We start from the raw sequence: 18,073 nt of genomic DNA on the forward strand, positions 1-18,073 counted from the left end.
CTGGGAGGATCCCCTGGAGGAGGATATGGCAACCCACTCCAGTATTCTTGCCTGGAGAATCGCCATGGGCAGAGGAGCCTGGTGGGCTACAGTCCACGGTGGTGCAAAGAGTCGGACATAACTAAGCATGCGTGCACATGCTCTTCTGAGTACTGAATATCTTTTATGATGTGTTACTGACGAAGTTTCTGAGTGTTGCACCTCAAATCCATTTTCTTCACTAGCTCTGTATTTCTTCCTGCTTAGTTTTGTATAAGGCAAGGATTTTTAGATATGCATATGCCATCATACAGCAGAACTGACTGTACAATCAGATGACAATATCACCCTAAATGCACCATCAGTGCTATCATCAGAAACCAAAATCAAAGCTGGATAAATCAGCAATCCAAACCAATAAGATTTCAACTGATTTTCACTGTTTAAAATGTTCAAACTAAAATGTGAAAAGAAATCAGTGCTATTTGGAATACTATGGTAATGATGTGGGAAAAGGTATTCAATGGTGATACACTTTTGTTTTCTAGAGACTTTATGAACACTAGAAGATGGTCCTGAAGGGGAACAAACAGTATGCATTTCAAAAGGAAAAAGTCAGTAATGTATGGAGTCTAGCTACATGGCAAGTATTTGCTCTACTTGGGCTGTTCTCTTCCAAATCACACAAAAATACCACGTTCATTTCAGTTTCTATGATTTCATTCATTCCTCTAGCATGCAGTGTCTCCCTTTTCCCCTTAGTCTCACCAAATCTCTTACTCCTGATCCAAGTCTTTCATAGATCCCCATTCCAGCTCACTCTTAAGGGATGTCCCCCACTACTGAGTTTCTAAAACTTTACACAAATTTAGTCTTATGTTTTTGCTTGTCTCATCCCTGCCCCTCAAATATCCAAGCCCCTCAGGGAGAGAATCAGGTGATTCAGACTCCACAAACTGTTTGTACAAACTCTGTACAAACTCTAAACAGAGTTAAAGGCTCAAGAAGTTTTTGCTGCTGGATGATAAATAGGACAAAATCATGGGTACCAACTAACTTTTAGTTTACTTAGTTATGACTCAACCATTTCTGATACAAGTAATTTCAACGCTTTTTAAGAAGCTAAAATTTTAACTTAGTGATGCTGAAAATACATACAGCTACTAAGGGAATAAAATCCTGTAAAACCTGCACTTGGATGTCTCACCACAAAAGAGGCTGAACAAGAAACTATGGTTGTTAACACTAAACATTTTTCGCTAATGAACACCAATTCTACATTAAAAGATGTATGGAAGCAATTTTATCTGCAGCAATTTTATCACAGTGACAAAAGTATCCCCAGGGAGTGTTTCCATAGTTTTCTTTCGGTAGCAGTTTTCTTTTTCACACAAAAGACTAAGTGAAATTCTACCATACAGGGGGTAAAAAAGCAGAGCTAATCATGCTAAAGTGGAGGGAGAGGCCTATAGTTCTGCCTGCTTGGGTTCCCTTCAAGTGCACACAATCCTTCCCTGGTCCCGGTCCCCAGCTGCAGTGTGCCCGGAAAGCATCTCTGAGAACCATCCAGGGCTGAGAAACAGTTGCCCTGAATAGAAAAGTACCTTGTTAGTTTTTTAATACTAACTAGCTAGTTTCTTTTAATACTTCAAACATCTCTAGAATATAAAATTAAAACTTACCCATTTCTACTGAAAATTCTTAGCCAGGCTTTGAAGTTTGGTCCTAACAAACATAAACAAGGTACAGTAGTAAAAGTGGACAAAATAACTGCAAGTGAAAATGTTTCCAGTGCCAACCTAGAAAAAAAGAAAATCTTCATTAACTTTTTAAGAAGTGTTAAACGTGCATGTACACATTTTGTGTCATTTTTATTTAAACAAATTTAATAATATAAACCTATTGTCCTACCAAAATGACGACTATAAAAAATGTTACTAATGAAATGCAAACTATAAAAAAACAATCTAGCAGATATCTGGCTCTAACTATAGACTTCAGAAGTGTTAAATGCCCTGTGACACTGACACTGTCCATTGCAAGAAAACCCACTTCTAGATCATTAACTTTTTCCTCAATAGTCTCTGGAACTTTCTATGCAACCAATGGTTTGATTTAGCTTATACTGGAAGCATGTGAAGAACTAGTAAACTAGTTTCTGACTAAGGCCTGAGAATTTGCATTTTGATAAAATGCTGATGCTGTTGGTTTTAGAACCACACTTGGAGAACCACTGCTCCAGACATCCACTACTCTAAATGGATTAGATAGAACACTACCATTTCCTGTTACAAAGGTCTTGTCCCCGCTCTAGAAAATAACTGCCTATTAACTTATTGTGTGCACATATAACCAGATACACACACACAGCTGTGTGTGTGTGTGTGTATTACATCACTCATTTCGCCATGATCATTTATCACTGCTAAGCTGAACTTTCTTCAACTACTGTGTGCATAAGACATATTCATGAATCTGCCTTTCACTAATTTAAAATTTTTCAGCTTAGAAAAGGTACTCAGTCAAATTTTACCTTTCAACTATAAACATTAGCTTATTATGTAATTAAATACAGCAATCTGCTGCTGCTGCTAAGTCGCTTCAGTTGTGTCTGACTCTGTGAGACCCCATAGATGGCAGCCTACCAGGCTACCCCGTCCCTGGGATTCTCCAGGCAAGAACACTGGAGTGGGTTGCCATTTCCTTCTCCAATACATGAAAGTGAAAGTGAAGTCACTCAGTCGTGTGTGACTCTTAGCGACCCCATGGACTGCAGTCCACCAGGCTCCCTGTCCATGGGATTTTCCAGGCAAGAGTACTGGAGTGGGGTGCCACTGCCTTCTCCAATGCAGCGATCTACTGACTTTTAAGAAAACAAACTTTTTGAGCAGTTTAGAATCACATTTACTAGGAACTGATATGCTGTTTGTAACTAATTTATATGTATCATTATAATTAGTTTTCTTAGAGGTTCTAAGGAATTATGATTACCAGTATCATACACTTACTGCTATAGGACAATTTCTCATGTACCTCCCTCCTCAGGCAACTGGGTAACAGAAGGCTAGGTAATAGGAGCATTTAGTGAATTAAGTTATTTCACTGTCTTTAATAAAAAAAAAATAACACTGGCAAGGAAGCGTGCAATGATGTCAGTATCCTTCCATGATCCATTAACTGAACACACCATTTTTTTCTCTAGTAACCAACAGAATCAGCATTTGGTTTTACCAATGACTGTTATAAAATATAATTGGCTTAAGGTACACATTTCAGACTTACTCTATTAGTGGTGCGCCATACAGAACAAAAATTACATGAAAGAAGAAACAAGATGTAAGAAAGTAGATACAGCATTTCAAAAATCTGGTTACCTAAAAAAGAAATGAACAATATAATGAATCAAGAGAGTGCCTGAAGGACAGCAGATACTTTGAATTTTATCTACAAATACAACTTGGTCCCACGTTGAGTGGTACAGGGGGACTATTCTTTGGATTTGCTCCTGAAGTCAGATCACACATGCCTTACACACTTTTAAAAAGCCTAAAAGACAAGAATCCACCCCCATATTCCACACACCTAACCAACAGCAGAATCAGAAAACATTTTTGTTCCTCTGCTATGTACTGAATTATGCTGTTAAGCAGTATTTATGAAATATCTACCGATAAGAGTGCTAGGATACACAAAAAAACAAATACAGTTCTTGTTGTGTGATAATGTTACACGTGAAATATTTACAGAAAATAACTATGATAAATCTTTTTCATTCTAAAACAAAATTCCTAGAAAAACTGGACAAAAAATTACAATATTAAGTAATTCCCCAAATCATATTTATGTTACTATAAAAAAGACCTGCATGTTTGAAAATCAGTGCGTGGGACCTACTTGACTTCAAGAAGATCTAATGGTAAAACTCACATTGAGCTTCTTATATCAAAGGGCAGTAAACATGTTTTAAATTACCTAACAGCATATGTATATAGTACTGAATAATGTTGAGTGAGGACTTCTCAAATAATAGTCGTGTTACATTGTAATAAATACTCCAGAAAATAGATTCCAATATCTGAAACTTCAACTACTATTTAGTCAAGGAAGGCCATGTTTGAAACAAGAGCTACCAAGGTGGTTTATTTTATAATGTCTAAAAAACTCAGTGTGTCTTTCAGAAATGCAAAAGACGTATGAAAATAAACTGAAATGTCTTATAAGGTTTAAAGGTGCAATTGCTGCATGTTTTTATCTTCATCATGTTTTATGATGATGTAAAACATGACTATATAGGTTCACAATGCTATGATATCCAATGAACTCATGGCAAGAATCTATCAAACATTATGGACAATCTTTCAGCAAGCAATACTCTACTGATTTGGGGGGAAAATATTAGCTTCTTTATTTACTGTAAATAGCCTAATAAGTGCTTGACTAATACTTTATCCTTCCAGTAAAAGAAAATTACCTACATCTAAAAATCATTTATCAAGAAATAAGCCTTACCTTGTATGATAATGAACTTCTTTTAGAAGACACATTTGGTTTCAGTACTAAATACAATACTAAATTGACGGCAGTTACAGAAACAGAACAGATGCATAGCCATGTCAAGTGTGTCTCCAATATTGAGAAGTTCTCCAAGAAGAATGATGGAATGAAGATGCTTAGGATAATTGAAAATATGCATAAAAGATGGGTATACAGTAGTTTCTTGATGTCAGTATCTTTCATGGTGTTTTCTTGAGTGGCTATCTAATGAAAAACAAATTAAGAAAAGAGCATAGACAATAATGACTTTTTGCATTGTCCTAAATGCTTCGACTTCTAAAAATAAGCCATGAACCAAAGTCAGTTTTCTATGGGCAAAAATGTCTAAGTGCTAGAATAGAGGGAGATGCATATATGGAAATATACATGTAGACTAAGAGGATACAAACTGTTCTCACAGCCTAAAAAAGGACACATTAACTAATTTCTTAATTATTTGTGTTTAGTTTCTGCAACATGGTCATGTGCTAGGACTATTTAAGCAATCCATTGTATTTTTCCTTTCCTTTTTTTCTTTGCCAAAATCAGAGGTGAAAACAAAGGGCATAGGTTAATAACTTGCCCTTTTGGAATTATAAGCTATGCATTCTAGGAACCCCATAATACACTTTGGCTGGACTGTTGGCATTTTTTATCATTATGGACCTTTGTCTAACATCACAGTAGTTCACATTTTCTATCAAGTGCCAAGTAACACCAGGTACACACTGGAATACTCAAGTGGTGGCCAGTGTTATCAAGAGCCTTCAAAGAACATTATGCTAAACCAAGGAATCCCAGTGCTGCAAAAATACCAAAATGGCAATGTCTGTTACAGATGCCAGATTCCAAGCAAAAGCAGGGTATGAATGAAAGGAAGAAAAATATTTACTTTCTTTCTATGAAACACATATTTGATGTATGTACATATTTACAAATTATCTAACAGAGAGCCTATACATGGTATGGACTGATGTTAAGTAAGGAGTTTATTAAAGTAATAGTCCACAGGTTACACTGTGGTGAAAAGTCCAGAAAAAATTATATATACATACATATAGATATGGACAACGTGCTCATTCACACAGTCATGTTAGAGTCTTTGTGACCCCACAGTGTAGCCTGCCAGGCTTCTCTGTCCAAGGGATTGTTCCAGCCAAAATTGAACTCAGGTCTCCTGAGTTTCCTGCTTTGCAGGCAGATTCTTTACCACTATGGAGAAGGAAATGGCAACCCACTCCAGTATTCTTGCCCAGAAAATCCCATGGATAGAGGAGCCTGACAGGCTATAGCCCACAGGGTCACAGAGAGTCGAACAGGACTGAGTGACTGAGCACTCTACCTACCACTGAGACACCAGGGAAGCCTATATATATATATATATATATATATATGTATATATTTTATAAACACACACACACACAGGGCGCCCACAGGGCAAAAGGGCGAATCCACACCTTATCCCAACATTCTAATTCACACTACACTTTTCAAATGCAAACATTAATACTTTACTGATAAGGAAACAGGCTAAAACAGATTAAGAAATACTCCAAGGTCTCAAGCTCTCAAGTGCTAAAGCCATTTCAAAACCTAGCCTCGCTGATATATACGCACCAAGGGGTCAAGAAGGGAATGAATGGCAAGAAAGGAAATGTTTCTCACAGGTGCTACGCTCAGCTGAGGGGCGGGGAGGGAAATCTAGAATATATTCTCTCAATAGACAACCCTTCAGATATTTTTCTGGGCCACCCTCAGAATCCCAACTGACCGAGCAGATCTGGACCTAACACAGTGAGCGGCACCCAAACTCAGATGGCTTGCGGAATGAGTGAGTGAACAAAGAGTTGGTCCAGTGCTGCCCTTCTGAGAAACCAGCCCTGTGTCAGGCCCTGGCCAGCCGAGGACGACTCTGGTCAGGTGCCCTCTCAGGTGGCCAGGAACCCGGAATCCGCTGTCAGACCTGACCCAGGCATTCAAGGCTTGCAGAGGTAGAGAAGGCCCTTCTGAGCGACTCCTAGAGGAGCCTTGGCGGGACATTAACCTGCAGCTTCATCCCAAATTGCATCGCTCCGGACTCTGCCTAAGCCTGCCTCAGCCGACCGGAGTGTGGGCAGCGAGGGACGAGCTGAGAAGCATAATCAAAGAACACAGAGGCGGAGACCAAGAGAAACGGAGGTACAGACACAGAAAGACGTATCCGAAAGAGGTCAGTCCATCAGGGCAGCCCTTGGGTAACGCCGGAAGGGCGGCGCTCGAGGGGCAGGCAGGCGTCAATTGGCCGGGGACACAGATTTCCGGCCAGTTGGCGAAAGTGGCCTGCAGCCTCGGGAGGCTTGCATGCGGGGGGCGTTCGGCTGGGCTTACCTATCTCTCCCACCCGCGGAATGGAAGGGAGGATTACTACCTCCCACCATCAGGTGCCACTCACTGCCCTGAGCCTCGCGCAGGCGCAGCCTGTGGGGCGGAGACCCAAGGCCTCACAGCCAATCGCAGAAGTGGAGGGGCGGACCAAGAAGGCAGCCCCGCCTTCGCTCTCGCGTTTATTCCTCCCGCTGCTTTCCAGGTGCAGGATAGGCGGGGCGAAGGGCGGGTGGGGCCGGAAGTGAGTTTTAGTAACCCGGAAGAGGAGTTCTTTCCTGGCTGTAGTGTTGATATCTTCCAGCTGCTGCTTGTACTGCAGCTGAGGGTATCGTCGCGAAAGGATGGTGTGCGAAAAATGTGAGTTAAGGAGACTTCTCCGGGAGAAAGAGGCTGGGAGACCCTAATTCGAACTCCCCGGGAACTTTGCCCTTTTTTTGTTTATCCTTCGGCCACAGGCTTCTGACTCTTAAGTCTCTGTCCTTCTTTCTTGCTATTTGACCATTCTGGCCCCTCCCCAATGACCGTATAGTCCTGTATCTGTTGGATTCAGGGTGGTCCCAGTTTTGCTCCGTTTTGTCTATTTCGGTTGCTTCCCCTCGACCCCGGCTATCATCCTGTGCTGCTTCTTGACAGGCTCCCTCGCTTCACAGACCCTCAGGGTTGGAATGGATCTTAAAAATCACTTCCACAACATCTGGAGTTGCTGGATTTAGCAAATAAAAGTACCGGACGCCCAGTTAAATTTGAATTTCAGGTAAACAACGAATAACTTTTAGTGTGAATATGTCCTATGCTATTTTTGAGGCCTGGCCCTGTTTGCTGCTCCTACTACTATTAAGTGTTTTGTCCCAAAGCACGCACTTTTACGATATTCTTTACTGAAAATGTATTCTTTGTTTATCTGAAATTTAAATCTCACTGGGTGTCCTGTACTTTATCTAACAAGCCTAAATCAGGATCCCACCCAATGGCTTAAGTGCTCTTTGCATGAATGCCTAGAGTACTGAGGCATGGGGCTAGGAGAATCTTACCATCTTCAAAGAAGTCTCTGTAGTTTTCTCTGGCTTTTAGAGAAGTCTTTCCTCCTTAGGGACTTCCCTGATGGCTCAGAATCTATAGAATCTTCCTGCAATGCAGGTAGACCCGGGTTCCATCCCAGGGTCCAGAAGATCACCTGGAGAAGGGAATGGCAACCCACTCCTGTATTCTTGCCTGGAGAAGTCCGTGGACAGAGCAGCTTGGCAGGTTACAGTCCATGAGGTCGCAAAGAGTCAGACAGGACTGAGCAACTAACACTTTCCTCCTTATAGTTGCTATTCAGTGACTCTAATGCCAACCCTTGAGAGTTCTAGAAAATATGATTTTTTGACTTCACATACTGTTTATAGGTTTAAAATGAGCTGTCATATCCTCAAATACCTTTTTCCTACCGTTAGGTATATCTTGACTCTTCTGTAAAAAAGATTCAAGTCCTCATAGCCTGATAATTAACATGATCCATTTTGTTTATATCCCCATAGTATATAAAACTTTGAACACAGACACCCATGAGTTTGAATCAGAGTTTTTGTATTAGGTGAAAGAATGACCATGGATGGTTTCTTTATTAAATTTTCAGAGTACAGAAAATAATTTGGTCTTTTTATATTTGGAGCCTGGCATTCGGAAGGACCCTCCACAATAAAGCCTTAGCTTACGTTTTAAACTTCATTTCCACTAACCCTTATTTTCCTTATTTTCTTCACTTCAGCCAAACCAAACTGTTTTGTATGCCTGTATGTACATACCCTGAGTTTTCCATGCCTTTCCCCAGGATGTGTCCTTTATCCAGGTTACCTTCATCCTCTTTTCTCCTCTCTCTTACCAGTCCCATTGCCACTAACCCTCTCTATTGCCTTCCCCACAAAGGTTTCCTGGATTTCCCTGATCAAGGTTATTTTTTTCTTCCATGAGATTTCTCCTAGTACTACAGTTCTGAATTGTTATACTGTTTATTTTCCAGCTTATATTTTAGTTGAATAGTTCTTAACTTTTGGGGGTGGTTCTCTGAGCCCTTTGAGAATGTGATGAAAGCTGTGGACTTAATATAGCCTACTTAAAAATGAATATACAAGAAGTTTCTGTACGGTTTCGTCTTACTCATATATTGTCTGTGGCCTACCTGTGAGACTCAGACTAAGGACTACTGTTAGGGAAATCAGTGTGCTATAAACTCCTTGAAATCTAGACCTTTATCTAATTCATTTTACTTTTCTCTATGCTTTGTACAATGGCTTATACATCAGAGATGCTTAGTAAATATTTATGGAATGAATAGATTTATCAGATCTGTTTATACATGTACAGAGGAAGCCTATTATAAGCCATCCTGTTATCCACAAATTTTACTTGAGAGTCAGTTATCCATTGCCCACAGTTAATACCTTAAGTCTCAGTTCAGTGGCCCTGACCCCAGCATTAACAGGCTTGTACATTGTGACTGGTGATACCATTGTGAACTTTAGGCATAATGTAGTGTATTTATTAGATAGTAAACACTAATCCCCCTTGTTTTTACTGTCTTTTTATAATAGGTGAAAAGAAACTTGGTACTGTTATCACTCCAGATACATGGAAAGATGGTGCAAGGAATACCACAGGTATTTTTCCTTTTAGAACATAGATATTGAATGAGATAATTCCTGTAAGTAATGTTTCCATTTTCACATTATTTGTAAAATGAAATATTGTTATATGTACAGCATAGTTCATTTATTAGACATTAAAGAATACTAGATCTCCCAACTGTTTTAATATATTCTTCTATTTTGTTCTTTCAGTGACACATCAGGGTTCCTGATGTGGTAGAAAGGAAATAGCAAAAAAATGAATTTTAAGCAACGAGTGCATCATAGTATTAATAATTGATTTGATTAAGCTTAATTAGGGTTAGTATTGAAAGTCCCTTTTCTTCACCTGATTTTTATATTCTTGAACAAATTATTTAAATGTTTTCACTGTTATAATCATTAATTACAGTGAGGATTTTTTCAGAGGAAACAAAAAAATATTTTCGCTATTCAATGTCATTGGCACTAAAGTAGTGGTGTCTAGATTTTACATTAGATAGAGTAAATATAGACCCATTCCCAAAGTCCTACATTGAGTCTGAGGAATAAGATGATTGCTTTTTTTCTACCACCACACCCTGTCCCCCATCCCCAACCATGCTGTGAAGTTTGCAGGATCATAGTTCCCTGATTAGGGATCGATCCACCCTCTTGGCAGTGAAAGCGCAGAGTCTTAACCGTGGACTGCCAGGGAGTTCCTGTAATGATTGCCTTTTATCCAAATTTTATTCTCTTAGTAAAAAATTCTTTTATTTTTAAGTAGTGTCTTGAAAACTTGGCTTTTAAATGAAGATTTTTGACAATGTTGATATAGGCTAGTCTACCTGGAAGGTTAGGTCCATGAATTAACGCAAACTGGAAGTGGTCAAACAGGAGATGGCAAGAGTGAACATCAACATTTTATGAATCAGTGAACTAAAATGGACTGGAACGGGTGAATTTAACTCAGATGACTATCATATCTACTACTGTGGGCAAGAATTCCTTACAAGAAATGGAATAGCCATCATAATCAACAAAAAGTGTCCAAAATGCAGTACTTAGATGCAGTCTCAAAAACAACAGAATGATCTTTGTTCATTTGCAAGGCAAACCGTTCAGTATCACAGTAATCCAGGTCTGTGCCCCAACCAGTAATGCTGAAGAAGCTAAAGTTGAATGGTTTTATGAAGACCTACAAGACCTTCTAGAACTAACACCCAAAAAAGATGTCCTTTTCATTATAGAGGACAGGAATTCAAAAGTAGGAAGTCAAGAAACACCTGGAGTAACAGGCAAATTTGGCCTTGGAGTACGGAATGAAGCTGGGCAAAGGCTAATAGAGTTTTGCCAAGGTAATGCACTGGTCATAGCAAACAACCTCTTCCAACAACACAAGAGAGACTCTACACATGGACATCACCAGATGATCAACACCCAAATCAGATTGATTTTATTCTTTGCAGCCAAAGATGGAGAAGCTCTATACAGTCAGCAAAAACAAGACCAGGAGCTGACTGTGGCTCAGATCATGAACTCCTTCTTGCCAAATTCAGACTTAAATTGAAGAAAGTAGGGAAAGCCACTAGACCATTCAGGTATGACCTAAATCACATCCCTTACAATTATGCAGTGGAAGTGAGAAAGAGATTTAAGGGACTAGATCTGACAGAGTGCCCGATGAACTATGGACGGAGGTTTGTGACATTGTACAGGAGACAGGGAAAAGACCATCCCAAGAAAAAGAAACGCAGAAAAGCAAAATGGCTGTCTGAGGAGGCCTTACCAATAGCTGTGAAAAGAAGAGAAGCTAAAGGCAAAGGAGAAAAGGAAAGATATACCCATTTGAATGCAGAGTTCCAAAGAATAGCAAGGAGAGATAAGAAAGCCTTCCTCAGTGATCAGTGCAAAGAAATAGAGGCAAACAATAGAATGGGAAAGACTAGAGATCTCTTCAAGAAAATTAGAGATACCAAGGGAACATTTCAAGCAAAGATGAGCACAATAAAGGACAGAAATGGTATGGACCTAACAGAAGCAGAAGATATTAAGAAGAGGCAGCAAGAATACACAGACGAACTATACAAAAAAGATATTCATGACCCAGATAACCACGATGGTGTGATCACTCACCTAGAGCCAGAATTCCTGGAATGCAAAGTCATGTGGGCCTTAGAAAGCATCACTACGAACAAAGCTAGTGGAGGTGATGGAATTCCAGGTGAGCTATTTCAAATCCTAAAAGATGATGCTGTGAAAGTGCTGCACTCAATATGCCAGCAAATTTGGAAAACGCAGCAGTGGCCACAGGACTGGAAAAGATCAGTTTTCATTCCAATGCCAAAGAAAGGCAATGCCAAAGAATGTTCAAACTACTGCACAATTGCACTCATCTCACACACTAGCAAAGTGATGCCCAAAATCCTCCAAGCCAGGCTTCAACAGTATGTGAACCATGAACTTCCAGATGTTCAAGCTGGTTTTAGAAAAGGCAGAGGAACCAGAGATCAAATTACCAACATCTGTTGCATCATTGAAAAAGCAAGAGAGTTCCAGTAAAACATCTACTTCTGCTTTATTGACTACACCAAAACCTTTGACTGTGTGGATCACAACAAACTGGAAAGTTCTTCAAGACATGGAAATACCAGACCACCTGACCTGTCTCTTGAGAAATCTGTATGCAGGTCAAGAAGCAACAGTTAGAACTGGACGTGGAACAACAGACTGGTTCCAGATCAGGAAAGGAGTACGTCAAGGCTGCATATTGTCACCCTGTTTTTTTAACTCATATGCAGAGTACATCATGAGAAACACTGGGCTGGATGAAGCACAAGGTGGAATCAAGATTGCCGGGAGAAATATCAATAACCTCAGATATGCAGATGACACCACCCTTACGGCGAAAACTGAAGAAGAACTAGAGAGCCTCTTGATGAAAGTGAAAGAGGAGAGTGAAAAAGTTGGCTTAAAACTCAACGTTCAGAAAACTAAGATCATGGCATCTGGTCCCATCACTTCATGGCAAATAGATGGGGAAACAATGGAAACAATGAGAGACTTTATTTTTAGGGGCTCCAGAATCACTGCAGATGGTGAGTGCAGCCATGAAGTTAAAAGATACTTACTCTTTGGAAGAAAAGTTATGACCAACCTAAACAGCATATTAAAAAGCAGAGACATTACTTTGCCAACAAAGGTCTGTCTAGTCAAAGCTATGGTTTTTCCAGTAGTCATGTATGGATGTGAGAGTTGGACTATAAAGAAAGCTGAGCACAGAAGAATAGATACTTTTGAACTGTGGTGTTGGAGAAGACTTCTGAGAGTCTCTTGGACTGCAAGGAGATCCAACCAGTCCATCCTAAAGGAAATCAGTCCTGAATATTCATTGAAAGGACTGATGCTAAAGCTGAAACTCCATTACTTTGGCCACGTGATGGGAAAAACTGCATTATGCAAAGATCCTGCTGCTGGGAAAGATTGAAGACAAGAGGAGAAGGGGACAACAGAGGATGAGATGGTTGGATGGCATCACTGACTCAATGTACATGAGTTTCTGTAGGCGCTGGGAGTTGGTGATGGACAAGGAAGCCTGGCGTGCTGCAGTCCTTGGGGTTGCAAAGAGTTGGACACGACTGAGCAACTGAACTGAACTGATTGGTTAGAAGTCAAAAGATGACTTTCTAATTGTTAAATGTTGCATGGCTATGTTATTATGTGAAATGTGTAGAAATAACCCACTAAAGTGTGTGTATATTTCAATGCAGAAAGTGGTGGAAGAAAGCTGAATGAAAATAAGGCTTTGACCTCAAAAAAAGCAAGGTAAGTAAAAGATCATCTGTAAAGCAGTCATAAATTTCCACTCTTTAATATTAAGTATATTGGAATGAACTTGTTTTGCCTCATTGTGTTTTAATAAAGCATAGACTTAGGTACCTCCCAGGGTGTATAACCAAGCTATCTGTTACATCCTATTGGTTTTACCCTGTTCTTTTCACTGTATCAATATATGAAGATATATATTATTTTTATAATTTGACCAGAAAATAGTACTTATTTTTTCTAGTTCTTAGTTTTTCTATGAATCACAGGCAGCAGACAAATGTGGACAGATCATGAGCTCTAAAGTCAGACATAAATTTGAATCTAGACTTTTTTACTGTCTAGTTCTATAACCTTAAGCAAGTCAAAACAGTTCCTTAACTTTCCTGGACATTGCTTTTTTACCAAGGAATGGGGATAAAAATGTCTCCTACCATAAAAACAATTTTTGACACCATGCTCTACTATATTCAGTTTTAAAAGCTCCATAAATTCTTCCAGCTGCCATCCATTTTCTTGCTTCCTTTTATAGCAGAAGTTTTCAAAAGCCATATCTAGAGAGTACTTTCTCAGTGTCATTAAGTTATATTCAGCCTTCAGCCACTGTAGTCAGGCCTCCCTCTCTACCACACTCATAAACCTACTCTTGTCAAGATCACACATGACCTTTGAAACTGTTGGCTGCTTCTCAGTTCTTACCTTTCTTAACCTTTCAAAAGTGTGCTGTCTCTCTCTCTTTTTTTTTTTTTGCAACCATTTATTCTCTTGGCTTTGAGATACCACATTCTCCTTTCCTCTTAACTCCTCTTAACTGTTCCTTCTCAGTCCAGTGCTTCTAGACTTAATCCTAGACTTTTTTTCCCCATTTATAAATTTGCTATCTCTCCCCAAGTGACTTTAGTCCAACACCTTTAAATTCAAACTGTATGTTAATGACTTCCACATGTATATCTCATCCTGACTTTTCTGAACTCCAGACATATATCCAGTTGCCTCCTTGACTTTTCTAATTTGATGTTTGACAAGCATCCTCTTTTTCCTTCAGTCTAATCATAGTCTTCTCATCATGGCTCTGGGGTTCAACCTGCTTGTACAAACCAAAATTCCTCGTTGATTTCTTCATTTCATTCACTTCCCAAAGCCATTAGTGAGTTCTATGGCTCTACTACCAAAAAGTAACCTGAATCCACCTTCTTCTGTTCATCTCACTGCTATTATCCACTTCTAAACCATCATTATTATTTCTTATTGAATACTGTAATAGCTTCTGTCTCCCTGTTTCCTCTCTGATTCCCTATACTTCATTCTCATAATAATCAGAGTGGTTCCTTAAAGGATATGTAACTCCTTTGCTCAAAACTGTCCATTGAGTTTCTTTTTACATTGAATAAAATCCAGGCCCTGTGCCACATTCTCACAGGGTCCTTTATGGTCTGGCCCCTCCTACCTCTGTGACTTCCCATTGAGCCAACTCTTGAATCAGATTTACCAAGCCCACTCTCATTGGAAGAGGTTTTGCTTACTGTGCTCTCTTACTAGAACTCATCCCTAAGAGCTCACATAGCCGGCTCCTTCTGGTTACTTGAGTTGCAGCTGAAATGTCATTTCTTCAGAGACAGTCCCTAACCAGCATCTAAACTAATGTCTTCCTTCATTCCTTCCTTCCCCTCCTGTCCACCACACTATCCTCTTTGAATTTTCTCTACGACAGGTATTACTATCTTAAAAGTGTGGTTGTCTCCTTACTTACTGTCTGTCTCCTCTCACAAATGTCAACTGGATGAGGACAGAAGCTTTGTCAAGTTCATCTTTGGCTTTTAATAATAAAGCTTCTAATACATAAAGTGCCTTACACATAGAGGTGTTTATTAAATAATGAGTATAAAATAGCATAATAGACTTAAACTTCAGTACATTGTCTCATTGTGTATTGTTGACTGACGTATTGATGTCTTCTGAGATCATTCAGTTATTATTGACCAAGTTGTTTCTTTTACAGAGCATACAGTTTTAGGTCCTTCTAGTTCCTTTATGCTCCCAAACTGACTTCAGTATCATTAATAAGTAGCTATTACTTTGGGGTATTTTAAATGTCTCATTTTGGGAAGTATACATAAGATTTCTAATATATTAAAATGTACATTTTAGGAAAAAATATGATTCTAAGAAAAAGTAATCTGTAGACTTGTAGGTCCAAACAAATTGAGCTTATTATTCAAAGGAAGAATCAGGTTCACTTTTAACTTCCCTTGTGGGAAGTAAAGTGACATTCTTTTGGATTTAGAAAAATTAACCTTTGAAAAATGAGCTCTCGTATTGTACCCAAGAGAAGAAACCAGGTCTGGACAGTGTTGGTATTTGGTATATGAGTTCAGTTACAAAAAGTTATTGCCAATTTGATGGAAAGTATTTCCTCTAAAGTTATTTTGCACTCCAGTTACAGTAAGATGACATTTTCATTTAATAGAAACTTTTTTATACAAAGAAGTTTACATCAGTTAATTGAAAATATCAGTTAAACTAGGCAATCATGAAGAGATACACATACCTTATTTTAAGTCAAAGCACATAGCTGTACATATATTTCATCAATCATTTTACATTGAGATAAGACTTTTTGAATATGATTCTACTTTATCATTTGCCTTATACAAATCATAACCAGAATATATATTTTCAGTATCTTTAAAGTAGCTCAAGAACTGACACTTTTCAAGGGCCAAGTCCTTCCATTTAGAATTTTTTCTCAATTTTTAAGTTTTCTTACCCATGACTAATGCTGTAGCAGTTTTAATGATTCACTCTTTCCTGGTCATCCTAAAGTATTCACTTAGTTTTTAATAGATCAGTTACATTTTTTGTACTCTTCATTTCATGAGTTTCCGTAATATTTAATTGTATCACATGAATAGATTGACAAATACAACTATTACAAACAGGTTTGGGATTAAGTACAGATGACTCTTTATAAGCATACAGCTTACATGGAAGGGGCAGAAGTGTGCAGGTATGTTAAGAGAGTAGCCAGTTAGAAGAGTGCTATTCCTATCAATTTTGTAGAGTTTTATAGAGGGAGCAGAAAGCATAGATTAATCACATTTGTTGCTTAAGTGAGGTTATTTAAGAGTATTTCTATTGTATTGTACATTTTTCTTTTTTTAAAAAAAATCTCTAGATTTGATCCATATGGAAAGAATAAGTTCTCCACTTGCAGAATTTGTAAAAGTTCTGTACACCAACCGGGTTCTCATTATTGCCAGGGCTGTGCCTACAAAAAGGGTGAGTTTCTCTTAATACCACTTTTATATTCATATCAAAGTACTTCTTTTGATACTGATTTGGATAACACAGTAAAAAAGTAGCCCTTCATAAATCTTATTTGTCAAATAAATGCTCTTTTTTCTAAGGCAAAATATATAGAACTTATCATAGTTAAAAATATATACATTTTCTCTTTTCTGATGCTGTTCTTTTTTTTACCTTTGGCAGTGACTTAAATAAACCAAATCATTGGTATTAGTTAAATATTTGATTGATATAATTAGCTGTTGTTAACATTTGATTGCTTACATGAGTTTTCTGTTTGTTTGTTTTAGGCATCTGCGCTATGTGTGGAAAAAAGGTTTTGGATACCAAAAACTACAAGCAAACGTCTGTTTAAGTGTACTGAAGTTTCTGGTTTTCTGTACAATTTTACTTTTTGCTTTGAATTTTCAAGGCACAACTTAGATGTTCAAGTTACAAAATAACATGTCTTAAGACAATTAAACCAGGGAAGTAGACTGGTATTCTTTCTTTTGCTGTTAAGAAATTCAGCAGCAATGTAACTAGTTTTCTGCCTTAAGCTTTTATTTTCTTTACAAACATCTTATTTAACTGGAGTAAGTAGCAAATCTAACAAAAGTATTTTCCTAGTTCTGTATGCACTTTTTAATTTATCATTACTCATAATTTTTATTCTTTTTCCCTCTACATTATAGATATTGCAAAAGAAGGAAGTTATTGATATATGGCTTTGAATTTGGCATTCGGACTTGTAATCCTTCCCTCATTCCCTGTTGGTTGTGTAACTTTAGAATCAGCCGTTCCTTAATTAATTGCAGTATCATAGGACATTTAAATATCTGAGCCCATTGTTGTTTAATAGTTCCTTAAATAAATTATCCCAGACCCAAATTAAACAAAAGTTGTTTTTATGTTATTTTTTATTCATTTGTGAAGCCAACGTGCCAGTACCTTTCATATGAGAACAGAAACTCAAGGGACAACCCACATATGTCCAAAAAATACACTGGATTTCAGAAAAACACATATCACCTTGAATTCAGACCATCATGAAAGCCAGAAGAACATTGTGCATCCATAATGATGTATAGTGAATGAATCACCATTCTTTGGGAAAGTGCTTTGAAGCAGACACCAAACATTTTTTTAACCTCTTCTTTTCCCTCCCCCACCAAAAATAAATGGACAAAGCAAACATTTTGACTCTTTTTTTAAATATATATTTAATATAGACTGCTAAAAGACTGCTTTGAGGTTTCTTTTTTTTAACTATAGTGTAGTTGATTTATAGTGTTGTGTTAATTTCTGCTGTAGACAACAGAATGATTCAGTTATACGTATATATACATTGTTTTTTAAATTCTTTGCCATTATGGTATATCGCAAGACATTGAATACAGTTCCCTGTGCTATGCAGTAAGACCCTGTTGTTTATCCATTCTGTGCATCTGCTAACCCCTAACTCCCAATCCATCTCCCGACCCTGACAGCCCCCTCGGCAG

At 38.3% G+C, this 18,073-nt stretch overlaps 2 protein-coding genes across 4 annotated transcripts in view; one reads left to right on the plus strand and one right to left on the minus strand.

Moving 5' to 3' along the window:
* Positions 1-7,020, minus strand: part of PIGF (phosphatidylinositol glycan anchor biosynthesis class F) — a 30,370-nt gene extending 23,350 nt beyond the window's left edge. Inside the window, exons 1-5 of one of the 3 annotated variants that reach the window (XM_043468483.1) lie at positions 6,557-6,841; positions 4,489-4,737; positions 3,262-3,353; positions 1,662-1,778; positions 1,296-1,567 (exon numbers count right to left, since the gene is read on the minus strand). In XM_043468483.1, coding sequence (XP_043324418.1) covers positions 1,390-1,567; positions 1,662-1,778; positions 3,262-3,353; positions 4,489-4,737; positions 6,557-6,580 — 660 coding nt within the window. In that variant the 5' untranslated portion in view covers positions 6,581-6,841 and the 3' untranslated portion in view covers positions 1,296-1,389. Of the gene's footprint in view, positions 1-1,295; positions 1,568-1,661; positions 1,779-3,261; positions 3,354-4,488; positions 4,738-6,556; positions 6,842-6,879 lie in introns of those variants that run through there. The other 2 variants (XM_043468482.1, XM_043468481.1) reach the window with 2 other exon arrangements.
* A 76-nt stretch (positions 7,021-7,096) lies between these two features.
* CRIPT (CXXC repeat containing interactor of PDZ3 domain) lies at positions 7,097-17,584 on the plus strand. Its single transcript, XM_043468487.1, has 5 exons — positions 7,097-7,233; positions 9,450-9,515; positions 13,232-13,286; positions 16,462-16,565; positions 16,883-17,584. Exons 1-5 carry the CDS (start codon positions 7,218-7,220, stop codon positions 16,945-16,947), a joined length of 306 nt encoding a protein of 101 aa, XP_043324422.1. The 5' UTR covers positions 7,097-7,217; the 3' UTR covers positions 16,948-17,584.
* The last annotated feature ends 489 nt before the right edge of the window (positions 17,585-18,073 follow it).

This window comes from Cervus canadensis, chromosome 5 (genome assembly GCF_019320065.1).
Source record: "Cervus canadensis isolate Bull #8, Minnesota chromosome 5, ASM1932006v1, whole genome shotgun sequence".
Lineage (NCBI taxonomy): Eukaryota > Metazoa > Chordata > Mammalia > Artiodactyla > Cervidae > Cervus > Cervus canadensis.

Bases quoted from the DNA above. Each gene is read 5' to 3' on its own strand.
- CRIPT (XM_043468487.1), top strand. The intron at 9,516-13,231 runs GTATTTTTCCTT...ATTTCAATGCAG, and splicing joins TGGTGCAAGGAATACCACAG to AAAGTGGTGGAAGAAAGCTG. The intron at 13,287-16,461 runs GTAAGTAAAAGA...AAAAATCTCTAG, and splicing joins TTGACCTCAAAAAAAGCAAG to ATTTGATCCATATGGAAAGA.